The sequence below is a fragment of the Anomalospiza imberbis genome, chromosome 19 (assembly GCF_031753505.1).
Source record: "Anomalospiza imberbis isolate Cuckoo-Finch-1a 21T00152 chromosome 19, ASM3175350v1, whole genome shotgun sequence".
In the NCBI taxonomy this organism is placed as follows: Eukaryota; Metazoa; Chordata; class Aves; order Passeriformes; family Viduidae; genus Anomalospiza; species Anomalospiza imberbis.
Window position 1 is genome coordinate 3,757,514 of NC_089699.1, and position 26,388 is coordinate 3,783,901.

The 26,388-nt window shown below is 58.8% G+C and overlaps 1 protein-coding gene across 1 annotated transcript; it reads right to left on the bottom strand.

Annotated features, from left to right (window-relative positions):
• Positions 1–7,096: 7,096 nt before the first annotated feature.
• On the bottom strand, positions 7,097–24,229 carry PMP22 (peripheral myelin protein 22). Its single transcript, XM_068209262.1, has 5 exons — positions 24,108–24,229; positions 23,130–23,230; positions 21,890–21,980; positions 11,937–12,077; positions 7,097–8,307 (listed from the first exon to the last, which is right to left on the bottom strand). The coding sequence occupies exons 2-5, from the start codon at positions 23,205–23,207 to the stop codon at positions 8,141–8,143; spliced, it is 477 nt and encodes a 158-aa protein (XP_068065363.1). The 5' UTR covers positions 23,208–23,230; positions 24,108–24,229; the 3' UTR covers positions 7,097–8,140.
• Between the last annotated feature and the right edge of the window lie 2,159 nt (positions 24,230–26,388).

Genomic DNA, 26,388 nt, shown 5'->3' on the forward strand with positions numbered 1-26,388 from the left:
GGCCTCGTGTCTGGCACAATGAAGTGGGAATTAATCCACCGTATTTCATGGGCTGTCAACTCATCCCACCCCCATGGAGCACAGCCCCCCAGAGGTCACCTGGATCTGTGGGGAGAGCAGCTGTGGATGGTGTCAGCTTTGGAAAGGTTTGGGGTCCGCTGCATGGGGTGCCCCAAGGCTCCAGCGGCACCAGGCTAAGCCTGGGACCACCTTCCCTGCAGCCCGGGGCTTTGCTAGCTCAGCTTTGGGAACACAGCTTTGGGATCCCCTTGCAGGGGAAGGCTGCCATCAGCCTCCCAGTGCTTAGGCAGGAGCTTTCCCGATGCCCCAGCCAGGGATGCAGGCATTGGGTGCAGCCCCAGCTGCGCCCCGGAGGGCTGGGAGGGCAGCAGGGACCCCTCTGCTCCCCATCCCAGCTGGGCACTGGGCCCGTGGCTACCCCGGCAGCGCAGCTCCTGAGCCTTCAGCCCCTCATCCCCCCTGTGCAGGACCCTGGGGCTGTGCTCCTCTCCAGGCAGCAGCTTTACCCAGCCTCGCTGCAGGGAGGTTGCAAAGGAAAAGATGCAAATTCTATTACCCATCCCTCAAGGTTTGCTCCATTAAAAATCAGATTTGGGCTTGGAACATGTCTGTGCTCCTGCACTTTGAGATGAGCTTTAATTAAGAGGTAAAATTATTAAAGCTGCAAGTTATTATAGCCTGAGGACCCCGGCCCAGTGATATGAAGCAGATGGTCCCGGGGCAAGCAAAAGCCCTTTAATAAAGAAGCGTTTGCAATTCATGAGCATTAATTATGTCCACTTCTCTCATTTTAAAATGTTCTGCTTGTCAGCCCTGGTATTGTGTGCAGAGCAAGCATGATGAATTAGGCAAACCCCTTCTGGTTCAAGACATATTCTTTGTGTGGCGAAAATTAAAAGTATTATCTCCCAGAAGATGGAGTGATTCGAATATTTAAGCACTTGGCGATCCCCACCCCTTCTCCCCACTGCCCCACCTCCCCTGGGCAGGTTTGGGAGGGCACTGCTGGGATCCAGCCATCCCAGGAGGCGGCAGCATCACTCCAGCCCTGGGCTGCTGACTGGGGGATGCAGCAGCCAGAGGGATCCTGCTGTCCTGGGGGCTGCAGCTCTGGCTGAATTCTGGCTGAATGCCTGCACCTGGGTGCTGATCCCAGTTGGACTGGGAGAGCTCAGTCTGTCTCGGTGGGAAGAGAGGGCTTGAGAGAGGTTTGGGCCGAGCAGCAGGAGGCTCATCAAAAGCACTGCCCACCCCTGTGAAGCTCAAAGCCAAGGCACAAGTGACTGGTGACCCTGGCACACCAGGAAATCCTGCAAATCCCTGGGAAGATGTCAGTCAGATTTATTCTCATCATTTGCTTCCTCTCCTCATGTCTCTTTGCTCTGAGCACTTGAAGAATTCACTAAGACCAGTTAAAATAACCAATGATTCCTCCCAACACCCTCAGCAAGGAAAAATTCCTTTTGCTGCTCTGATTCACAGCTAAAAGGTCTCTCCTTGCATTTCCTAGGTACAAATGCAGGTTTTCCACACATGGGAGTCTTACACCATGCCTGATGTTCCAAGATAACCCCGTGTGACCTGGAGTGAGGGTCACCTGCCCTGCTCGTAATCCCTTCACTCTCGGCACACCTTGGCTGGTGACACCTTTTGCTTTCATAGAGATTTATTGGCTCTTCCATCTGCCCTGGATTAAACCCCACCATGGCACTGCTGGATTTTCCCAGGCATCCGTCAGAGAAGTCCAGGACTGGATGAAATCTGTGTGACTCCCCACAGAGTCCCAACAAGGTCTGAGCACCAGGCTCTGGCAAATCCACTCTGCAAATGAACCAGTTCACCCCAAAAACCAGCCCCACAGACTGTGCTGGCCAGGCCAAGCACAGCCTGAGCTGCTCTGTGTTGAAGAGAATCCTCAGCCACAAAGCTGCTGCTATAAAGTAAAAATGCTCCTGCCTGGGAATCCTCACATGGAATAAGCAAAAGCAAACGCCCGGGTTTGGCTTTATTCATCCAGCCCCGGGGGGAAGAGGAGGAGGATGCTCTGGGTGCTTGTTCAGTGCAGGGATGGCTCGGCCTCTGACTGCCCCAGAGCCTGGCTCGGCCTCCTGACCGCTGCGTCCGTCAGGGATGCCAGGGCCAGCCGGGGCGCTCAGCTCCAGCCGCGGCTCTCCGAGCGCAGAGCTCCCGGCCCGGCTGCGCGGGGACCTACCGCCCCCTCCTGCACAGCGCCGGGCTCGGGCTCTGCTCTGCTTCCCCCGCGCTCCGTGCGGGTTATTCGTGCTTCACCATTCCATTTGGCCGTGATTTATTTATAGGCACGCTCATAAAATATGCAGCCCCTTCCGAAGGCTGCGTGCACACAGCTCTTGCGGGCACCAAAAGCGCTGCCTGGAGCACTCCAGGACAGCCCCGAGGGGACACTGCCAGGCTGCCGTGGCACTGGGGAACATCTTCCCCCAGAGAAGGACATTGCCAGGCAGCCCTGCAGTATTGCCAGCAAATTTCATGCTCCTGTTCCCATCCCTGCCCTGCCAAGCCCAGCCCTGCTGGTCCCTCCGTGCCAGGAGAACGCAGCTGGTGCCACCAGCTGAGCTCAAAGCCCTCTGGACACTGCTGCCGCCGCATGAAGATGTTTCAGCACAATGACAGCTGTCCCAAGGGGGTCCCCAAGGTTTGCTCTGAGACCCCTCAGGAAGAGGAGCAGCTGACCCTGCTGCGGGTTAGTGAACCCCAAATGTTGGTGGTGGGTCAGGGGGATCCAGGCAGGCCCTCGGGACAGGGGAGGGAAGTATAAATAATTTCTTTCACAGGTGTAGTGTAATTTGCATATGCAAATATCCCTGGGCTTCCTTTGAGCCTGCCCAACCTGCAAGGCCACCACGTGTGCTGCTTTCCCAGCCCGACAGGGCCAGAGGACCCTTAAATCCCCCTCACACCCCCAGAATCCCCACCCGACCTGTCCTGACCAAATAAACGCCAGCACAGCTCAGCCCTGTTGATGCCAAAGGCAGCCTGGCCCTCCGGTGCTGGCTGGGGCACACCAAGGGCTGGGAGAGCCTTTGGGAAACCCCCCGAGGAGCTGTCACAGCGTCGGGGTGCTGGGAACCCCCCTGAGGAGCTGCCCACCTTTCAGGGCTCTCACAGCCCTGGGACATCGGGAAAGCCCCCCTGGGTCTGTCACAGCCCAGGGACATCGGGAAAGGCCACCCTGCAGGGCTGTCAGTGCCGGGCTCAGGAGCCTCCTGCCCCACCCGCTCCCGGGCTGAGCTGGGGTCAGGAGCAGCTGCAGCTCCCCCAGCACGGCCGGGGCTCTGGGGCAGGGCTGGGACGCCCCCGGGCTCAGGGGGGCTCTCATTAAGGGGGAATAAGAGAGAAGAAGCAGCAGAATTGGACACTGAGCACAAGGAAGGGGAGGTGGGAGGTAATTCATTATCCCAGCCTTGCTCAGCCTATTAAACCCCCCCATCGCCTCAGAGCGGGGATCCTGCCCTGCACAGGGCAGATGGGATCCCCCCAAGCCCCCCCCAGGTGCTTCACGGTCAACCAGAGGCGAGGGGAGCCAGGGACAAGGGTTAAAGCTTGCGCCAAGGGCCAGGCCAGGGACACAGCGGGGGCTCCTCTGCTCATCTATATCATAGACACTAATTTGGTTTAATTTACTTCAAAGGCTTTCCTGGGGGCTGTGGCGCACGCCGGCTTGGGATCTATTTCTCCCAAAAGAGGTTTGAAAGGGGGCAGGGGCCTTTCTCTTGAAAGCAGCCCAGGGACAGAGCTTTGAGGTTTGATTTCCCTTTCTTAATTTTTTTTTTTTTTTTTACAAGAGCTGCCTCCAAAGGCAGATAAGAGGGAGCCCTAGGAAATGAAAGCTGAAAAAGTGGATATGAAAGGAAACATGACCAACAAAGACTGTAATGAAGCAGTTAAAGGACTTTAAAATAAAGCCTCTCCCCACCCAGTGCCTGCAGAGGAGCAATAAAACCATCCTGCAAAGTGCCAGCCAAAGATTCCCCCAGGAAAGCTCACCCTTGGGGAAAGCTAAATGTGTTGAATTATCCCCCAGGAAGTAAATAAACTAGGGACAACACGGAGCTTTTATCCTTTCATCATCCTGGGGGAAGTGGCTTGTTAATGCTGGGAGCTTAGGGAGGCTGGAAAGGCAAGAACAGCCTCAGCGGTGGGGTGGGAGCAGAGGATGGATCCCAGAGCTCGCCCAGGAGCCGTGGGGTGGGAGCAGAGGATGGATCCCAGAGCTCGCCCAGGAGCCGTGGGGTGGGAGCAGAGGATGGATCCCAGAGCTCGCCCAGGAGCCGTGGGGTGGGAGCAGAGGATGGATCCCAGAGCTCGCCCAGGAGCCGTGGGGTGGGAGCAGAGGATGGATCCCAGAGCTCGCCCAGGAGCCGTGGGGTGGGAGCAGAGGATGGATCCCAGAGCTCGCCCAGGAGCCGTGGGGTGGGAGCAGAGGATGGATCCCAGAGCTCGCCCAGGAGCCGTGGGGTGGGAGCAGAGGATGGATCCCAGAGCTCGCCCAGGAGCCGTGGGGTGGGAGCAGAGGATGGATCCCAGAGCTCGCCCAGGAGCCGTGGGGTGGGAGCAGAGGATGGATCCCGGGGCGGGAGCAGCTCTCACCGGGGTCTCACCTGAGCGGGCAGAAGGAGCCCCTTCGCCCAGGCTTGGCTGCTGCAGCCCGCGCTGGGGCCGAGCCGTGTCCTGCCCCACATCCCGGGTCCCGTGTCCCGCACGGCTCGGCCCGGCTCGGCTCCCGGAGCGCTCCCGGTGCGCGGGCCGGGGCCGCCCCCGCCCGGCCGGAGCGGGGCTGGAGCCGCAGTTGTGCCTGGGCACCCACGGCTCCAATTCCCACCGTAATTTTTCAATTTACAAGGCAGTAAATGAAAGAGGGAGATGAGATGTGCTCAGCGCATTTTCCAGGAGTATTTACTGCTGAGAACGCCGCAAAAGCCATTTAAACAATTGCTTTTATGACACAACACACATTAAAGAAACTTCCCTAATATTTTTTTCACCCCTCTGCGGGTTCGTGCCGTGCTGCTGCTGTTGTGCTCAGCTCGCTGCTTTATGGGCTGTTTGGATTTTAATTGGGCTGTAGCCCCAGGGAGCACTGAAATTCGGAGACTCATTTAGCTCTGCGATGCTCGCAGCTGATCAGGCACAAAGGCTGGATCTGCCTCAGTGCCTGCTGTCCCTGGGAGCTGCTGGAGCCGTGCGGGGAGCGCCGTGCCCGGGGAGGGATGGACCCCCAGCCTGGGGGGGTTCACCACCCCTGCTGCTGCCCACACCCCTGTGCAGAGGATTCCTGGGCGGGTCAGAGGGCGAGTGCTGCGGCCAGTGCATGCAGGGAGGGCAGACTGAGGGCAGGGATGTTTAGGAAAGGCTTTTTCCCTAGGAGGGGAGTGCTGGGGACTCTCCACACCTGGAGGTCTCGGTGAAGCAAAGCCCGGCCCAGCCTGGAGCTGGTGGCAGACACACCCAAGCAGCAGGAGGCAATAAAGACCTCTGGAGCATCTCGTGGTTCACTTTCATTCATTCCCAGTGGGCAGTAAGTGATGCCTTTGGAGGGAAGGCAGCTCTCCATGCTGCTAAACACGGCCTGGGAGAAGCAGCCCATCTCCCACCCCCTGAGCACAGGGACAGCAGCCCAGGGGCCAGGCTGGAACAGCTGAAAGGTGCTCACCTAGAGAAGGAAAGGTTCTGGGGAGAGCTCAGAGCCCTTCCAGGGCCTAAAGGGGCTCCAGGAGAGCAGGAGAGAGACCAGGGACAAGGGATAGAGGGACAGGACACAGGGAATGGCTTTGAGTTGCTGAGGGTAGGGATGGATAGGATATTGGGAATTAGGAATTGTTCCTTGGGAGGGTGGGCAGGCACAGGGTGCCCAGAGCAGCTGTGGCTGCCCCTGGATCCCGGCTGTGTCCCCAGGCCCAGCTTTGTCCCTAAGCCTGGCTCAGTTTGTCCCCAGGCCCGGCTCAGTTTGTCCCCAGGCCCTGCTCAGTTTGTCCCTAAGCCCGGCTGAGTTTGTCCCTAAGCCCGGCTGAGTTTGTCCCCAGGCCCGGCTCAGTTTGTCCCTAAGCCCGGCTGAGTTTGTCCCTAGGCCCGGCTCAGTTTGTCTCTAAGCCGGGCTCAGTTTGTCCCTAAGCCCAGCTGAGTTTGTCCCCAGGCCCGGCTCAGTTTGTCCCTAAGCCCGGCTCAGTTTGTCCCCAGGCCCGGCGGGGCTCGGGGGATCCCGAAGCCGCCGCTCCGCCCGCAGCCACCGGAGGGCGCTCGCATTCCGCGCTCGGCCGGGACCGACGGGATCGGGCTGGGAAATAACGGGGGAATAACGGGGAAATAACGGGGGGATAATGGGGAAATAACGGGGGAATAACGGGGGGATAATGGGGAAATAACGGGGGAATAACGGGGGAATAACGGGGGGATAACGGGGAAATAACGGGGGAATAGCGGGGGAATAACGGGGGGATAATGGGGTTATTACGAAGGGATAACGGGGGGATAACGGGGGAAATGGGCAAAGGAGGTGCTGAAGCACCCTGGTGCAGGGGTCACCCAGCAGCTCCCATCCCCACCGAGCTGTGCTGTGTGTTTGTGGCCCCGGTGGAGAGCCAGGGAAACAGGATGGGCTTTGAGGTCCTTTCCAACACAAATCACTCTGTGAGTCCATGATTCCACGGGATGGCTGTGCAAGCAGGCTGGTGGAGCAGAGTCCACCTCTAAGCCCCCAAAACCCCAAAAAGCAGAAGCACCTGAGTTATTCTGACTTTTATTTCACTGCTTCTTAGTCCACACAGTCGGTATAAAATCAGAAAAGCAAAGCACAAAAAAAAAAAAAAAAAAAAAGAAAAAAAAAGTAGAACCCCAAAAAACCCCAAGTTTAACCAAAAAAAGCAAGAGTGTCTGGAGTCCTCAGGGGCAGCCCAGGGTCTGTGCTGGTGCCTGTTCCATTCATGGCCAGACTCGTTGCTGACAGACAGAGGACTCACATCTTGCTCCAGTGCCAGAGCCCCATGGGCTCCAGCCAGAGCTGCTTCTGTTCCTCTGCACCACAGAGGGGAAAAAGGAATCTTGGTTACAAATGCTTTATTAAAAATAATAGTAAGAGCAAATCTAAGTACAAAAGCAGTTATAGCTCATTTATATTACACAGAATTATTTCTCATTTCTTAGCTTGGTAGTTTACCTCAAGGTTGTTAACTGAATTTCCAGTGACTAAGGTTAAGTGGCGTAGCAGGGTAAGGAATGGTAAATAGATAGCACCATTTCATACATCTGGTATTGGATTTCAGGGACAGCCTGGGCTGGCTGCTTTCTCAGGGCACTTTAGCTCCACGGCAAGGGCAGAGCACGTTCCAGGCTGGGAGCAGCAGTTCCCAGTGCTCGGCACAGCCCAGCCCCGGCAGCCGAGCGAGGGAGGACGGCCCGGGCTGGATTGCAGCTCGGCCTAAGTGATTTAAAAGCCCAAATTCCCAGCGGGTGTGGCAGCAAGGCAGTAGGACTTAGGCACATAAGTCATTTAGGCACTCAGGGCAATCAAAGCCTTTGCTCCGAAATCCTTCAAACCTTTTGGAAGCGTCTCCCGTCAGATCTGGATGTGCCCTTTGGATCACAGCGTGTGGCAGGAGCAGGGCCTGGCCCTCCGGCTGCAGAACCAGGTGTGACTGATCCAAGCCAGCCTAAAACCAGAGCTGGGGGTTCTGACGGGCTGGGACAGGGCAGGAGAGTTCAGCTCAAGGAGGATTTTGCATGAGAGAAAAATCACCACGCTCTTGTTACACTGTTAGGAGTGAGAGTTCCTTAGGCACTTGCTTTAGGCTTTAAAACAGCACATGGTCAACAGAAGCAAACAAGACTATGTACATATATGTAAAAAGTGTTATAAATAGGTTTTTTAAACCATAGATACTATATACATCTTCAATTAACAAGGAACCCTTTGAGTGTTTCCTCTGGGGGTCGGTTGGGTTTGGCTTGGGTGGGAGGGTTTTTTCCTCTTTTTTTTTGGTTTTTTGGTTAATTTTCTTTTCCGTTTTCTCGTCTATTCTCCCCCGCCTCCGTCTGCTGTGAGGACATCGCGGCTGCCCCCGTCACGCGGCCGCATCCCGCGGCGTCACTCGCGCTTCCGCAGGATAACGTAGATGATGCCGCTGGCCAGGGCCAGGGGGAAGGCCAGCCACGCCAGGATGTAGGCGAAGCCGTAGGAGGTGTTTTCCGAGGCTTGGTGCCAGTCCGTGTGCCTCACTGTGAAGATGGCAGCGCCACTCATCACACACAGCCCTGCAGGGTAACACGGGGGACGTCAGTGGTGGCACGGGCCAGTCCCTGCTGGGACCCCGGAGTCACCCAGCACAGCAGCCAGCACCAGCAGGGAGCTGGCTTTGTCCTGCCCCCTAGGATCCTGTCCCCTGGGGGTTTGGGCAGGGGATGCTGTGGGCTCTGGCCTGCCTGAAGCTGAGCAGGGATGTCTCTGCCACACTCAGCAAGCAAAGCCAGAGGCTCTGGAGCAGACAAAGCTGGAGCATCACCTGGGCTAACCCATCCCTCAGGTAGAGCAGGGATGCTGTTCCACACCAACCCCACTCCCCTGGTGCCCTGTGTAAAACCCTGGCCTGATCCACCTCCCTTGCAGTGCTGCAAGAGGGCAGACACAGAGCTGGGCTTCCAAAGCAATGCTTCTCTATCACCTCTCTAGATGATAAAAACCACAAACCCAACTGGGCCTCAGGATGCTCTGGCTGTGATCCCCCATCCTTCACAGCTGCACCAGAAGCTTAACTGCAAACACCATTCCCGGCAAACCCTGTTCCCTGAAAACCCTGTTCCTTGAAAACCCTGTTCCTTGAAAACCCTGTTCCCTGCAAGCCCTTCTGTGCCCGTGGCTCACCCGTCATGGCACCCCTGCCCAGCCAGGGCCCGTGGGGGTCCCAGGGGTGTCCAGCCCTGGTGGGCAGCATTTAAGTGTTGTTGCAAACCCTGCCATCAGGGGTGGGCACTGCCCAGAGCTCGCACAAAGCCACCTCTATTCTTGCCCCAAACAAGCTCTTTGAGTCAATCCCAGTAGTTCTATTATCCAGTCGCGGGGCTGTTGTTGGAGCCGAGTTCCAAATCCCCTGCCCGGAGCTCAGGACCACCTACATTTCAGCACGGTGATATTTGAGCTGTAATTCCACTTGACACTGCTCCTTTTGTTCAGGGAAAGTGCACAAGTGGGAATTCACTTCATTAAGGCGCCGCTGGAGCAGTTTCCATTCTCCAAGCACGGGAGCCAACTCCCACTGCCCGGCCCATGCACAGAGAGCACGGCCATTGTCTGGGGACAGGGACAGGCGTGTGGCCACCCAGTCACCTCCAGACAGCCACCAGATACAGCAGCGATTGTTTGGCCGGCCGGAGGCGACGGCTGCGACTGCACTTGTGGGGCACCTGCCCTGCTCTGGGCTGAGAACACGCTGGGCAGGCAGGCCCAGCTGCAGCCAGCTGCAAGCAATAATGCATCCACCATCCCTGCAGAGCCTGGCTTTGGGAGCACGCTCCAGCCTTGCTCTAGCAGGTCCGGAGGGCAAACGCTTCCCGACGTTTGTTCCCAGGGTTTGTTCGTGCTGGAGCAGCCCCAGCCCTGCAGAGGAACCAGGCTGAGGCTGGGCGAGCTCTGGGGCAGCTCTCCAGGCCAAGTGTTTACAAACAGCTGTGGGACGAGGGCAGGCATAGCCCTGGAGGCTGAGCTCACCCTCTGCAGCCCACAGGGCAGCAGCTCTGGGGTGAGAGGGGTGGGAGGGAAGAGATAAAGTGATGATGAGAAGGGTGCAGGAGTTGGGTCAGACCCTGAGAGGCCCAAACCCACATCTCTGCCATGCTGAGCTACAAGGAGTGACCCATGGATATGCTGGACCCACCAAGGATGCAGGGGAGCCTTTGAGGGCCTTGTGATGCCCTTGAATCCGTCAGGACAAATCCAGCCAGGCTTTGGGGGTGATTCCAAGCTGTGTGGAGGTGCTGGGGATGATCCTGCCTGGCTGCTGCACCACAGACCAAAGTGGCCTCACACTTCTCTTCCTGCCCTCCCCTCCCCTCCCCTCGCTGGTGTCCCTGCAGTGGGTACCAGCCCCTGCCCTCCTCCCTGGCTCTCAGGGCAGCACTGCCCAGCTCTGCCACCCAGCAGAGCCCAGTGCTCCTGCCCTGGCTCCCACAGCAGCAAGGAGGCCAGAACAGGCTCAGCTCCTGTGACCAAAGCTGTCCCCACCTCCAGGTGGGATCTCCCGGCAGTGCTGGCACAGCCATCTCCTGTTTCCTACCAACAACCCTGACACTGGGGGGTCACAAAGATCAAAACTGACCTGAGCGTCCTCCTCCAGCCCTGGCCAGGGAGCACAGCAGGGATGGGCACCAGTGCCCACCTCTGCATGGTGCACCTGCATCCAGAGCTCTTCCTACAGCTCCCCCTGGCCACAGGGAATCTAGGTGAGATGAGGACACACGTTTTCTGTCCTTCACACTGGCTGGGCATGGCGTCAACCCACAGCCCAAAGAGACTGCAGGTGTGACCCTGCATCCCCTGGGATACCCAGCATGGCACAGACAGGAGGGCTGCAATCCCGTGTTCTCCTCCTCTGACAATGAGGACTCACCAGCAATCACTCAGGAGAGAGAAGCCTTCTGCTCTCAGGTCTATTAGAGAAGCTCTCAGGCAGGTAATTGCATTATTAATGCCCATTTCCCCTCCTTGGCTCCGTGGCTCTAAGGAGTTCCCACACATCTCTGTTTCCAGAGATGGTGAACTGATCTGAACTCCACCGCACTGTGGCCAAGCAGATCCACTCATCATGGAATTCATGCCAATAAAGCTTAGCTCTGGATTCTGACAGGGTTTGGGAAAGCCAGTTGCTTAGAGGATGCCCAGAAAGTTTAAAGTCTAAACTCAGTGAATGAGTTTTTGCACTGATAAAACAGCAGGACCTCGGGTGGCTTCTAGTGTAACATCTAAAGCTCTAGGAAAGAACCAGTCTCCTTTGCAGACACTCTGTCCTAATGCAGCCAGGACCTCGAAGCACCGTTACATTTTTTACCCTGAACTCTTGAAAATCTTCTCCACTGGTTTCATACGTGGAAACATAAACAGAGCCAGTGGCTTTAGAGCATCAGTGCTTGGGGAGCTGCAGCGTAGGACGTGAGCTGTGGCTCCTTTCCAGCACTGAGTTCTCAAAGAGTTAAAAATAGCAGCTGACAGTCCAAGTCAGCTCACCCTGCAGCTCCAGGGCTCTGTGCTCCTGGGGAAAGCACCAGGCCCCCTCATGGCAACTTTATAAATAATCACTGAGCCCTCTTTTGCCAAAACAGGATTGTCAGGACTTTCTCCACCCTGCCAGCAGCTGTGGAAGCCTCACCAAGTGTGGTGAAAGGTCCCAGAGCCAGCACAGCCACCCTGGACACCCAACATCCCACTCGAGTCCTGGGGAACAGGCAGAGCTCTCCTTCCAGCATCCCTGTGATCTACTGCCCCAGCTCTGCCCCGGTGCTCTGGCACCCTTGTCCTTCCAGAGCCTCCCTGGCTGGGGCAGAAACCCTCTTGCCCCTTCCCTGTGCAAGGGCAGAAGAGCCTGGATGCACAACGGCCCAAGAGCTGGATCCCATCCTCAACACCCCCAAATTATTCATCCCCTTCCCTTCCCTTCCCTTCCCTTCCCTTCCCTTCCCTTCCCTTCCCTTCCCTTCCCTTCCCTTCCCTTCCCTTCCCTTCCCTTCCCTTCCCTTCCCTTCCCTTCCCTTCCCTTCCCTTCCCTTCCCTTCCCTTCCCTTCCCTTCCCTTCCCTTCCCTTCCCTTCCCTCCCCGATGTGCCCCAGGAGCTGTTCCTCCCTCCAGGCGCTCTCCCTGCCCACAGGTGGCAGTGCCACCCGCAGTCCCTGCTCACCCGCCAGGATCTGGAAGACTCCGGTGATGTAGAAGCGGCCACCCTTGGTGAGCGTGAAGAGCTGGCAGAAGAACAGGAACAGCGACAGCACGCTGAAGATGACGGAGAGGATCATCATGGCTTGGACAGACTGCAGCCATTCTGGGGACAGACAGACACACAGACACCTCAGCGTGGGCACCAGGGAGCCCCTGCTGTGCGCACAGCCTTGCCACCAGCCCACCCGGGCTCCTGCAGGGTTTGGGAGCAGCCGGGCGCCCTGCCCAGCGCTGCCCCAGCTGCTGAGACCCCAGCAGGGCACGCTGCTCCGCGATTATGGGTGCCACGTGGATGCCAGGATCAGCTGATGGAATACAACGGATCACAGGCCTGGGCATTGCCTCGGGAGTGTTTGCCACAAAACAGAGCAGAGACAAAATCCCTGACCGGCAGAAAGCAGACAGAGCCTCTCCCCCAGCTCCGTGCCAGGCAGGCCCTGGCTGCTCAGCTGTCCTGCAAACACCAAAGCCATGTGCAACAAGCTCTGGGGCACCGCGCTGGCCGAGCTCCGAGGGCAAATAAACACACGGGAACGAAAACACCCTCTGCCCCTGTGGAGCTGAACCTTTTGGAAGCCCTCCCCAGCTGCCAAACGCAGCTGTGTCCCAGAGCAGACCAGTTAAACCAGCCCGTGTGAGTCACTGCTCAGCTATTTCCAGGCTTAGTGGGTGTGTAACTCCTCACGTAAAAATATAAATAAACAAGCAAAATGCAGCTCCGTGCCGTGAGCTGCTGCAGCTTGACAGAAAGAGGCAGTGCTCACAGATACCTCTGCCTTCCCCTTTCCTTCTAAAGTTTGAAATCAAAATGCAGGACTCAGTACAGGTAAACTGAGGCACAAACCACCCAGTGAAAGGCAGAAAACTCCTGCTTGGGGCTGGATCCTCAGATGGGATTAGGCAGCACTGAAGCCTCAGACTCAGTCCCATGTTCCTGCCACACTTTTACTCCCACCAGTTTCAGTCCCCTGCCTGCAGAATCGACTCCCTGCAGCAAATGGCTGAAGTGGAGCAAAACCTCCAAACAAAGCTCAGCCCTTCAGCTCAGCCACGTCTGACCTCGGAGCAGCAAACAGGGCCACCAGGACTGTCCAGGGCAGCGTCTGCCCCACAGAAGTGACCACACGTCCCCCCCAAATCTCTGTGAGCCACGCTTAGGAGCAGCAAACAGGGCCACCAGGACTGTCCAGGGCAGCGTCTGCCCCACAGAAGTGACCACACGTCCCCCCCAAATCTCTGTGAGCCACGCTTAGGGAGGGCAGAGTGGGGTTTGGAGCGGAGGGTGAGGCACAGCCTTCAGCTGGGGTGGCAGTGGTGACCCTTGGCACTGCCAGCAAACCCACGGCTGCAGGAGCATCCCGTGCCACTCAGTCACGTCTCTGGGTCTGACTTTGGACCAGGATTTCTACCCCTGGTCTCTGCCTCTTGTCTCTGGGTGCTCAGGCAATGGAGCAAACGCAGCCCCCGCTCCCAAAGCTCTGGAATCACCCGGAGCAGCCCCTGCTCCTCACAGCCAGCCTGGTCCTTCCCCTCCCTGTCACACTTCCCATCTCCAGCTGCTGCCCTTCCCTCACGCCAGTGCACCAGCAGCTGCCATTCCTTAGGAAGGAGCAGCTACTACTGCTTCCAGGAAATCCCAGGGTGGATTTCACTGCAACGTGCACACAAAATGTCCAATGGATTTCCCCTATCTCAGGTAGCCGGGCAGGGAACCCCCCCTGCCTCAGCCCCACCTGCCCCTTCAGCTCTGGCTGTCCTCCACCAGTGGGAACAGGATGAGGCAGCTCCAGCACCATCAAAATCATCCTAAATCCTTGCTCAGATCAGACCAGAGAAGTGGTTGGAGGATGTGCAGCTGCTGAACTACACCTCCCTCCATTCCTGAGCACAGACAGGGCTCCCATCCCAGCTCAGGGAAGCTGAGCTCTCTTCTCAGCCCTTCCCAGCTCCGGGCACCGGCTGAGCCAAAGCCAAGCCCTGCAGCTCCATCCAGGACCAGAAAGCCAAGTCTTTGTGATGGCAAAGGCCACGGGATCCGGCCCGAGAGGAGCCTTTCTGCTGGGAGGTGGATGCTCCCACTGCTGGTTATTTTAGGAGAGCTGTCTAGACGGAAAGCTGAGCTGAGCTGAGCTGCCCTTTAATTGCATCCGCCTCCCCTGCCTGGTTTTTGGTTCTGAATGCAAATGATTTACAGGGGCTTTGCAAAATCCCATTGTGATAAAGAGCCATGTCAGAGGCAGAGAAAGGCAGCGCTGAGGGGGGAGCCCACCGTGGCCGGAGGGTTTGGGCAGCCAGCCTGGGAGCAGGGAAATCAGGAGATGATCCCACAGACCAGAGCTCTGAGCTCATATCCAGCCCTTTGCTGACTTTTGCTGGCTTCTGTGAAAACAAAAGGGCAGGATCCCAGCCCAGGCCTGAGACCCACGAGCGAGTTCCAGAGCTCCATTAACTCCATGCCAGCTGCCCACAGACTCCAGCTGGATTGGGACAGCTAATTGCCTTTAATACATTTTAAATCACCCCTACAACTGCAGGTAGGGTTTCTACCTGCTCAGCCCCACGTGCCTTTAATCCCTTTGCTGTTGGTGCCGTGTCCAGCCCTCGGGATCTCAAACACAGCAAGTTTCCCAGAGCTGCAGCTGGGCTGTCAGCACTGTTTACTGCCAGGCTGTTATTTGTGGTTTCCCCTGGGCAGCGAGCTGGTTATCCCATTTTTCCCCCTGCATCTCTTCAGCTCTGTGTTTATATCTTTGTTCTTCAGGAGGAAGGAGAAGAGGAAGCAGCGTGGAAAGGACAGATAACACCCTGCACGCCGCTTCCGGAGGAGACCCGGCCGGAGTGGGTTTACAGCCCTGTCAGGCAGCCAAAGCAAGAAGTTCGTACAAAACAAATTTGAATTTTCCTTTAAGTTCTGCAGGCCCTGATGTGCCCACAGCACTACTTAAAACAGCAGGGAGAAGACTTCAGCCCTGGGAAGATAAAGACCATGTTTCACTGCCCTAAAATCCAGCACGAAAGAAAGAAACCCAGAGAAGAAATTGCAGCTGAATCTCCCAAAGAGACAGTAGCCAACTCAGCCCCTGGCAGCAGAGCCCCAGCCCTGCTTGCAGGGAGGTTTTATGCCCTGACAGCACTGACAGGGCAGGGGAAAATGTGCCCTTGGCCAGGAGCAGAGGCCTTGAAGGACAGGCATTGCCTCCCCAGGGTTTAATTCACACCCCCCACACCCTCTTTGGCCCCGGACAAGGAGGAAAAACGAAGTGCACACTGAAGACACTTATTTGAGCACTCAGCTTATCCACTGCTGTAAGGACTCCCTAAATGAGTGCTGTGCATTAAAACCCCCTCCGTGCTGGGGTCTGCAGCTGATAGGAACGTTTTGCAGATGGAGCTTTCCCTTTGCCAAGTGTGTACGCTCTGTACATTCAAAAAGCAACCACTTCTGGGGAAGAAAACATCCATTAGGGAAGCAACTGTAGCACATAACACAGCCAAAGCTGGAGGGAGGGAAATTCATGCCCCCAGCTGCAAAACCTGCTGCTTCTATGCTGCAAGTTAAATCTCAGGAGCAGCACGGGTACAAAGGCACCAGCCCACAAAAGCCAGGTTTTCTGAGCAGAGTTTTTCCGGAGCACACTCTCAGGTGTCTAGGCCTGACCGAGATTCTGAGCCCAGCTCACATCCTCCCCTCTGAAGTGGCCAGGTTGCAGCAAAAGGCTGGAACTTGGAGTGCTTTAGATACTCAAAACACCCCCAAGAGGGTTGGAAAAGGGTGAACTGGAGATGCAGAAACACCACCTCAGCTGCAGCACTCCGGGCTGCCCTTCAGACAGAGCCCCTGAGAACCCCCAGGGCCAAAAAAGCTCCGGTGCCTGTGGTGCTGCTCTGCACTGCCCCAGCCCTGCCCTGCAGCCCAGGGCTGCAGGGACAGCTCCTGTCCTGCAGGAACACCTCTCCTGTCCTGCAGGGACACCTCTCCTGTCCTGCTGGGGACAGCTCTCCTGCAGGGACAGCTCCTGTCCTGCAGGAACACCTCTCCTGTCCTGCAGGGACACCTCTCCTGTCCTGCTGGGGACAGCTCTCCTGCAGGGACAGCTCCTGTCCTGCAGGAACACCTCTCCTGTCCTGCTGGGGACAGCTCTCCTGTCCTGCTGGGGACAGCTCTCCTGCAGGGACAGCTCCTGTCCTGCAGGAACACCTCTCCTGTCCTGCTGGGGACACCTCTCCTGCAGGAACAGCTCCTCTCCTGTAGGGACAGCTCTCCTCTCCTGTAGGGACAGCTCTCCTCTCCTGTAGGGACAGCTCTCCTGTCCTGCTGGGGACACCTCCTCCCGGTCTGTCCAGCTGAGCCACTGTTCTGTCCCAGGGAAAATCCAGGGCCAGCCCAGCTCCCGTGCAGCTTTCTCCTGCTGTGGCCCAGCACCCCTCTGGCACAGTCAGACATTCCCAGCTGCCCCTCTGCAATCCTCCCACCTCCATCCCCTGGGAACCACGCTGTGCTGGATCAGGGTGTTCCTGGAAATCCCCTGGCCAAGGGGGATTCTAAAGAGCTCCCAAGGTGTTTGTGGGGGATGAGCAGGAGGGAAGCCGGGGGCTGCAGGGAGGCAGTGACTGAACACAGCACTCCGAGTCCTGTCCAAGGCCTCCTGCTCCTCTCCTGCAGCTCCTTCAGATGGAGATGAACCCCTCAAACCTCTATCTTCTCCTCTCCTCCTCTTTTCCTCTCGGCTCTCCTCCCTTTCCTTCTCCTTGAAGCTCCATCCAGAAGTCCATGAGGCCAGGACATGCAGAGCTCTCCAGAGCTGCCATGCTCTGACATCCCACGGGAGCTCACATCCCGCAGAGGCACTCCTGATGCAGCTGAAGCAGCAGAAAGTTGCTGGCACCACGAGAAACTCCTTCCAACAGCTCCACAAAGCCCAAGGCAGCTCCTTTCCCTCATCGTGGTGGCTCTGACCTCCTGCTGGCCAGTGCTGAGGTGGCAGATGCATTGTTCCATGCCCAGATCCTCCCAAGGACTCCCAGGGATGTCCAGTCCAGGCAGCAGGAGTGGGCAGCAGAGGTGCCTTGGCCCACAGGCCTGGGGAAGGGTCACTCAGCCTGTGCCCACAGCGACATCTGAGGGGCTCATCAAGGCCAAAAAGTGCAGGTTGAAAGGTTTTCCAGCACCACACTCTGCAGGGGACACCCCGCCCTTTCTTCTGGTTTGATAGTCATCCTTTGCCCACATGTTGCCTTCTTCCTCCCACTCCTCTGTGGGCCAGAATACGAATATGGCAGGGAAGGCTGTCTGACCCCTCCTCTCACAGAAAAAAATGGGGGCCAAAGACATCTGGAGCAGCTGAGAAAAAACCAGCACCAGCTCCCCACCTCTCCTTATCAGATGCTCTTCGTCAGAAGAACAAGCAACAATAAGAAATTGGTTTTAAGCAGAGGAACTATTTTTCCTATTGGAGGCAAGAAAGTTATGGGACAAAGTGATCTGAAATATAAAATATTCTCTTGGAATAGGAGATTTTTAGATTTTAGGAGTAAATTCTTTACCCAGAGAGAGGTGAGGCCCTGGCACAGGGTGCCCAGAGCAGCTGTGGCTGCCCCTGGATCCGTGGCAGTGCCCAAGGCCAGGCTGGACATTGGGGCTGGGAGCAGCCTGGGACAGTGGCAAGTGTCCCTGCCATGGCAGAGGTGCACTGGACGGGCTTTAATGTCCCTCCCAACCTAAACCACCTGGGATCCTATGAATCAGGTGATTTCAGAACACCAAGGGACGAGTTACAGTCCCACAGGGCTGGCAGAGAGGGTTCAGCCCTGCATGAGTTAAGCCGGTGTCACCTGTTATTAACAACGTTAATAAAATCTGCTATGGGCAACCACCTGGGCTTTGCTTGTGGCCACCACATCAGCAAAGCAGCACGGGCATCACAGGGCCCCCAACACTCAGTGATGGGCCCTTCCCAAGGTTTAGGGGGTCCTTTTCTCTTTAACACAGCCCCAAACCACCAGCCTGCCTGTGGACAAGCCCGCCACGGGAGAAACTGTGAGGAGACAACAGGAGAAATGTCTCCTGCCACTGCAGAAGGATGTGGGGATCCCCATGGACAGCCCTGTGGCCTCTCCACTTCCAGCACTCCCACCACAACCGGAGTAGAACGCAGCAGAAAAGAAGTCTTCTTTCCTGCATGAAACATTCAGCTGAGGGAAGAAAAGGCCATTTTTGGGGCAAAAAGCAACACAGTCTGGAGATCTGGGCTGGAACCTCCTGGAGAGCATCGCTGGGCCCGGCCGCGTGCCCCTAGCCGGCCGCGGCCGCTCAGCCCGGCTGGCACGCGGCCCTGCCAACCCACAGGCCCGCAGCAGAGCTGAATTCCTCAGATAAGTCTTTTCCAGGAATGTCTGACAGCGCAAGCGAAGCAAAGATTGCAACATTTTTTCCATAGTTCTCGGCCTCTTGAAGAAAAAAAAGTATTATCTAACAGCAAATGCAAAAATCAAAGCGACGAGCAGGCGGTCGTACACGGAAAGGGAGTGGGAATGTGCGCGGGGCTCCTGCTGGGATGGCTCACACAGCAAGGGGAGGGCCGAGCCTGCTGAGGGGAGCTGGGGAGGTGGGAGCTCAGCCCCCACCGAGGCCAGCCCAGCCCGTGCCCAGGGGCTGCTGAAGTCCCGAATGCAGCGCTGTGCCCAGCCCTGGCGCTGCCTCGCTGCCTGCTCCATCCCCACATCCCCACGGGATGGTCTGCAGGGTGAGCAGCACAGCCCAAGCCTGCCCCAGGGTGAAACAAAGCAAATCCTGCTGGCACCTGGATTTCAAAATTCTGCTTCTCGGTGGGAATCCACACCAAGGTCACTGATGAATGGGTCCCTGTGTGACAGCACAGGGGAGGCTCAGCTGAGACCAAGGGGGCACCACAGCATCACCCCCCTGCCAAAATCCCCATTTATGATGAGCACAGGTGACCCAGCACCATCTAATTCCCAAATTCCACTCACTGACTCCCACTGTCTTCTGAAAAGAGAAGAAGAACCACACCCCAGAGGCCACCGAGATGGCCAGAGCAAAAACTGCCCCCGTGTAAAGACTGAAAGTTCTGCCAGAATTTCCAAGGAGGATTCCTTGCTGTTTCCCCAGAGCACCTTGGCACTCCAGGATTAACCATTCAGTACCATCCTGGGCACAGGGAAATGAATTTTTATGGCTCTCTGGAGCCCACTGCTCACAGCCTCTGTTCTGAGAGCTGTGACCAAGGACGGTTTGTGGCATTTGTATGGGATCGTTCCTAATTTTGAAAATAAGCATATTCCTAGGACAGGGGTGAGGATGAGGCAGGAGAGAAGTGTGAGCCTCGGAGGTGGCTCTGCCACAGTGTCCTTGCCCTGTGACCTCACTGCTGCTCCAAAGTGTGGCCAACAGCAGCCCCTGCGGCAGTGACAGGGGAGAGAAGACCTCCTGGAAAGGAGACCTAGTGGCATTTTTGTTGTTTTTACGAACAGACCTGAAAAGCCTGACACGAGCCCAGAAAATATAGTTTGATTTTATGTTCCTACAGCAGCAGAGGGCTCTGGACCCTGCATCCAGGGTCCCAGAAGATGAAGGCAGGTCCTCAGCAGCACTGCCCCCACCCTCTGGCCGCAGGGTGAATGGGGCACAGGATTTCATGCAAGCAAAACTCCCTTGTCCTGATGCCAGAGCAGAGCCCTTGGATAAGTGAGAGCTGTCAGAGAGCTGCTTGAGCCTTGAGCACAGTGGACTTCTACTCACAGAGCAGCTCACTGGGGAACTTTATCCTGGAATCCCAGAATGGTTTGGGTTGGAAGGGACGTTACAGATGCTTTCGTTCCACCCCACCTGCCATGGGCACCTTCCCCTGCATCAGGGCTGTCAACCCAACTCAGCTGCTCAGCTGCATTTTCAACAGGATCATCGTGACTATCATCCTTTAATGATGATAAATCAGCACTGGAAAGGCTCCAGAGGCTCTGGGAGCGGGCAGGGGACACTCCCAGCCCGCAGCAGGACTGTGGGGTGTGTGGAAACCACCCAAGCACAGTTTGGACAAGCTCCTCTCAGCACTGATAGCCCCGACAGAGCATCCTGTAAACATCCAGAAAGAGCGGCGCAGGCTTGAAAAGCCGAAGATTTGGGGAGGCTTTAGAGCGCTGGGCTCTGGGACTGCTGGGGGCAGGCGCTGCCTTTCATGACAAGCAGGGGCTCAGCAGTTTCGCAGCTCGCATGACTGGCCCTGAAGCGGGGCTGCCGACGCTGCAATAGCCAGCCCGGCCAGCTGCTGATGCGGGACCCGGCTCCAAGGGCTCCGCGCCCGGGATGCGATCCAGCCGCTCCCGGCTGGCCCGGACACCGCCAGGCGTCAGCAGAGACCTGCGCTGGGCCGGGAGCGCCGCTGCCAGAGAAAGCGGAGCCCGGGGACAGCGGCGACAGCGTAGGGACAGAGCAGCGGCATCGCCTCCCCACGGGGGGAACGCGAGTGTTTCCCCCCATCGGGAGTTCTGATGGGAGTCTCCAAAAACCCTCGCACAGCCTCCCGTCACTGAGGGAAGCTCCGCAAGTATTGAATGCTTCCCGTGTGACTGTGCCCCCTCACCAGGGCCACATGGCATCGGTGTGCTCCTGCCCAGGCTCCCGTGCGCCCAGGTCCCAGTGACGGCGCTGGGATTCACGGCTGCTGCCACTGGGGCTCGCACTGGGACAATCTGCTCTCCCAGGAAAGCAAAAACCAGGCTAACAAAACAAATGCTGGCCCCAGCACCACTGGCATTAGCTCTACCTTCCAGGGAAACTGAGGCATGGGCTCGTCCAACTGTCTGACACGGATTTTGTGTTCCTGGTGCCACTGGTCACCCTGGGAACTGCGTGTCACGGTGTCTCAGCACACTATCCTCCCCTGCTGACCTCAGCAAACAGTTCAGGGGTGATGTCACCCAGTGTGACATCAGCCTTCACCCAGCTGGGTCCGGCGGTGGCCGTGCAGCCCGGCTGTGCAGGTGCACGGGCTGAAGGGCCCGGGCACTCAGCTCAGCCCCCACAGCAAACCCCAGGGCCAGGGCTGTGCCCAAACCTCAGCCTGTGCCACCACAAAGCCAGGACAGGTTGGCAGGTAGGGGACAGGTGTCCTCTGGAGACAGGTGTGCTCAGGGCCCCGTGTGTATCTTCAAACCCCTCACAAGCAGAGCAAGAGGGAGCTGTGCCAAAAAGAGCCCCACAGCCTCCAGCAGGGTGACAGGGCCCAGCGGCCCCGCCCCAAGGAACAGCTCGTGTGCGTGCATTCAAGAAGAAAAATGTGTTAATAACAGGAGACCCCCCAAAAGGGCTCGAGCCGTGCTTAGCTGCACTGCCAGTGCAGCTGAGCCTGTCACCCTGCCCTGGTGCTGCCAGGAGCTGCCCCTCAGCCCGAGGGCAGCCGGGCAGAGCCGTGGGCAGCGGGTCCTCGTCCTAAGCCCCTCTTGAATCCATAGGTGCTGGGGGGAGAACAAAAGCAGCAGGCGGGAGCAGCCCTGATCCCAGGGCACAGCCCTGATCCCGGGGGCACAGATATGATCCATGGGGGCACAGCCCCGGTCCCGGGGGCACAGCCCTGATCCCGGGGGCACAGCCCTGATCCATGGGGGCACAGCCCTGATCCATGGGGGCACAGCCCCGGTCCCGGGGGCACAGCCCTGATCCATGGGGGCACAGCCCTGATCCATGGGGGCACAGCCCCGGCCCCGGGGGCACAGCCCTGATCCCAGGGCACAGCCCTGATCCATGGGGGCACAGCCCCGGTCCCGGGGGCACAGCCCTGATCCCGGGGGCACAGCCCTGATCCATGGGGGCACAGCCCCGGTCCCGGGGGCACAGCCCTGATCCCAGGGCACAGCCCTGATCCATGCGGGCACAGCCCCGGCCCCGGGGGCACTCACCGTTGGAGGAGGATGCCAGGCAGTGGAAGGCGGGTCCACTGGTGCAGTTCTGCCACAGGTCTGCCGCATGCTCGCCGTTCACCAGCCATTGCTGCGGGACAGACACAGCCCGTGAGCGGGGCCCGGGGAGGAGCAGCCAGCCCCGGCCGTGTACCCCCAGCGCCACCGCGTCCCCCCCCCAGGCTTCGGCACCGAGCAGCCGCAGCCCCGCACGTGCCTGGCGGCCAGGCGCTCCCCGGGACGCGCTTTTCCGTACAGAGGGGTTTGGAAAGTCAGTCCCGGAATTCGCTTTTAACTGCTGTGGCCCCGGCGGCGCAGGAACAGAAGCTCTTTATGCTCTTTAAACACGGAGCGAGTCCCGCGGGGCCGCGCTTCCCTCCCCGGGCCGGCCTCGCCCGCTGCCGGGCCGGGATATTTGAATGCCTCCACGTGATTCCTAACGGCTCGGAAGATTTTTGTAACGTTTTCCGTGACTGTTACCACCAAAAAAAAAAAAAAAAAAAAAAAAAAACGGGAAAGAAGCCCCTGGTGAAGCAAGCTTGGAAGTCATCAACTCCACAGAACAGCTGCCTTAAAGCCAACTCCAGCCTCTCCCCGAGCAGCTGACGTGTTCACTGGGCTGCAGCCCCGGGACAGTGCTGGGGAGCCTCTGTGCTGCATCCAGCCCTCGGTCCTGACGCTGCTCACGCAGATTCAGCCTTGGAAGTTGGGTTAGGAAAAAGAGGCTGTGCCTTTTTGCCAGCCCCAAAGGAGGAGAGCTGGGGAGCAGAGCTGCTGTGCTGAGGAGTCAGTGCCCAGCCAGCCCCGTTCAGGGGCTCCGCTTGGCCTGGCTGTTCTGGTCCTGTGCCTGAACCTCAATAGCAGGTGGAGCTCCCTTATGAAAGGGGAGAGCAGCATCACCCCAAAGGAGGGGATTTTGGGTGCTCCGAGGCTGCTCCTCGATGTGAACCAGCCTGGGGAGGATGAGGAGATGGTTTCCAACAGCCCTTCTGTCTCTGTACCAACGTGGATGCCCTGAGCACCCACAAAACACAGCCAAGCATCCCACCAGCTTCCCCTGGCAGCACCAACTCCCAGATTCCCAAATCCCACCGTTACTGAGACCAGCAACCAGCCCATAAAGGCGTCCTGCTAACAGCCAGGCTGTAAAGCCAGCCAGAAACAAAAATAACCCCTCCTGCTCTTGCCACGCCACGTCCACGCCCTGTGGAAGCCCGGAGCAGGGAAAATCCGTACTCACACTAACGATGGTGGAGACGAAGAGCAGCACCAGCACGGTGACGTGGAGCACGATGATCCCCAGCAGCAGGAGCAGCATCTTGGCGGTGGTGGAGGGCAGAGCTGCAGCGGGACAGAGATGGTGCTGAGTGCGTGTGTCTGTCTGTCCGTGCGTCTGCAGGAACGCTCCGCTCTGCCCCGCCCGGCGCGGGGGATGCTGCTGGGGCAGTGCCCGGCGCTCGGGTTCTCTCCGCGGGCCCCGCCGACGGAGAGGGGCCCGAGCCCCCTGCCCGCACCCCGATATCCGCGGGGGGTCCCCCGAGACCTTCCCCTGAGCCTGCTCTCCCTCTCCCACCGAGGGGGCTCATGCCAGTCCCCTCCCCTGGACCTTCAATGGGGGACGGTCCCCAAGGGGCTCCCCCAGGCCCTCTCCCTAGAGGGGTCCGGTCCCCTCTCCCAAGGGAATGTGCTCCCCGCCCCGACCGGCGGAGGGCTCGGTCTCGGCGCATCGCACCCGAGGGGTGCTCCGGTCCCACTCCGCGGGGAAAGGGGGGCAGGGGTGCCTTGCCCACCCACCCATGGGAGCAGTGTGGGTGATTCTATCGGTCCCCACCCCAGGGGGAATTTTACCGGGCTCATCTGCCCTGGCGACCGCCGGGGCGAGGGCAGGGGGCGGGGAGCAGGGGGCGTCAGCCCCTGCCCCTTCCAGCCCACTGGGCTGCCTCGGCCCCTCTTCTCCGAGGGTGCCCTCAGCCCATCTCCCCTCGGCTCCCCCGACAGAGGCTCTCCTGGACCCTCTCCCGAGCGGGGGGGGACTGTCCCCAGCCCATCTCCCCCTCGGTGAAGAGGGGAGGGGGCTGTCCTGACCCCTCTCCTTGGAGAACCCCCCGAGCGGGGGTGCTGCTCCCCTCCCTCCCGGCTGCGGGCCCCCGGCGGGTCTCTCCAGCCCGTGTCCCCCGGTGCGGCCGCTCCCCGGCGGGGACGAGCGCTCCGTACTCACATCGCGGCGGAGCGGAGCGCGCTGGCGGCGGCGGAGCGGAGCGGAGCGGGCGGCGGCGCTGTCAAGTTTCCCCTTTAACCGGGGCCACCGCCCCGTTTGCGTCTGCGGCACGGGGAGGGCTCAGCCGCCGCCCGCCGCCCTCCTATAAACGGGGCAGCGCCCGGCCCATCCCCGGCCCCGCCGCCTCCCCGCGGGACCCGCTCATGGAGCCGTTGCATTCCCCGGACACGGCTCCCGAGCCACTCCCGCCCGACAGCGAGGAGATTTGAGGGGCGACTATAAAGACGAGCAGCTGGTTCTCCTGAGCCCCGCTGCCCAGGCAGCCGCGGAGGAAGGCGGGGGAGAGGTGGCCGCGCCCCGCTCTCCGAGCAGCCCCCCGTGGGTGGGGGTGTCCCGCAGCGTGGGCGCGGCAGCCCCGGGCTGTGTGAGCAGGACCGGCCCGTGCCCGGGGAGGACAGAGCTCTGCACATCGGGGGTCCCCTCGGCCCGGCCCGGGGGGTTTGTGCAGCCCCGGACGGGATCCGTGGCACAGGATTTGGGGAATGAGCATCTGGCTGAGCTGAAGGGAGTCCAGCACTTGGAGTCGACCGTTTTTAGCACATGAGAGCCAAATTAGGTAGAACTGAGCAACTTTTCACTAAACGGAGGGTGCGATTTTCCACAGCTCTGAAGGACACTCAGAGTTAGGGCTGTTCTGCCTGGAAAAGGCTCTGGGGAGAGTTCAGAGCCCTTCCAGTACCTGAAGGGGCTCCAGGAGAGCTGGAGGGGGACTGGGGACAAGGACTGGAGGGACAGGACACAGGGAATGGCTTCCCACTGCCAGAGGGCAGGGTTAGGTGGGATACTGAGGAGAAATTGTCCCCTGGGAGGGTGGGCAGGCCCTGGTACAGGGTGCCCAGAGCAGCTGCGGCTGCCCCTGGATCCCTGGCAGTGCCCAAGGCCAGGTTGGACACTGGGGCTGGGAGCAGCCTGGGACAGTGGGAGGTGTCCCTGCCCTTGGCAGGGGGTGGCACTGGGTGGGATTTAACCCAACCCATTCTGGGATTCTGTGACTCAGGTGCTCGGGAAGGAAGGGGTGACTGCGCTGCCGCCCACGTTCATTCCTCGAGCACAGCCAATCTGTTCAAACAACCTCCCCGCACACAGAGTGCACCCTCAGCTCCCAAATAATCCCACCAGGAGACCTGCACTCTCCTGAGCATTAGCACAAGTCCCCACCGCTTCCCCTCTCCCCACCAGCTCCAGACTCGTCCCGCATTGTTGCACAAAGGAGGGGATTCGGCATCCAGCCACCGGGACTGTAAATCTTGGGAGAAGGGAGCTAGGGAAGCGTGCTTGGCTCCTCTCTCCTGGCAAGCAGAGGCGTGTTCCTGCAGCACGGGCTCCTCACACTCACGGAAGGGGTCCCGGCACAGGCATCAGCCAGCGAGTGGGAGTGGAGCTCCGAGCACCCGGGCGGGTCGGGGGAGAGAGGCAGCGGCTGAAACAAGATTCCAAAGGATGCAATTTCCTTTCCCCTCCAAAAAATCCCGCCAATTCCTCTGCTGCTACCGTCCCTGTACACCCTGTGACGCCTGTCAGTGCCATGCCGAGGGCTGGAACTTCTGCGCCACCATCAGAACATTCCTGGCTAATGAGGCTGATGGGGGCTGTCCTGGCCCTCTGGGCCGGGTGCCTGAAGGAGCGCTCGGGGCTGAGCGAGAAAGGTCTTGGAAAGGTCTTGTCCCCAGGGCTGCCATCCAGGCTCTGGCAGAGACCGTTCTCTGACCTGGGTTTGCGGCTCTGAGATCTCGGCTGCTGTTTCTGGACAGAAGATCCAGCCTGTTCCCTGGAGCAGAGCGGGATGCACAGCAGGGGAAGGCACTGGGAGGCTGGGGGTCACAGACAACTCCTCTGTGAGCGTGGGACAGCAAACCCGCCCCAGCTCCGCTTCTGAAAAAGGTGCCAAAAGCAGCTTTGTAAGCGTGGGGAGAAATATCTGAAAGTCAAACCAGGAAAAAGAGCAGTCTGTGGGTAACAAAGCCAGTTTTGGCTGAGGGCCGTGGGTTGGAAATGGTGGAGAAAGCCCAGAGAGAAGAGCAAGCACATCATTCCCCTGATCCTTGGACACTTCTTTTGGGAAGGTGCACTGTTCAAACCGAGCAGGGCTTTGGACAAACATCAGCTGCTGCTATGAGTGCTGTGACAGAGCTCTGGGGTTGGGGCAAAGCTCCTCTCCACGCCTTCCGTCAGCCAGAGGTGCTGGAGGGAGCCTGTCCAGGGAGGAGAGCAGGCGAGGGAG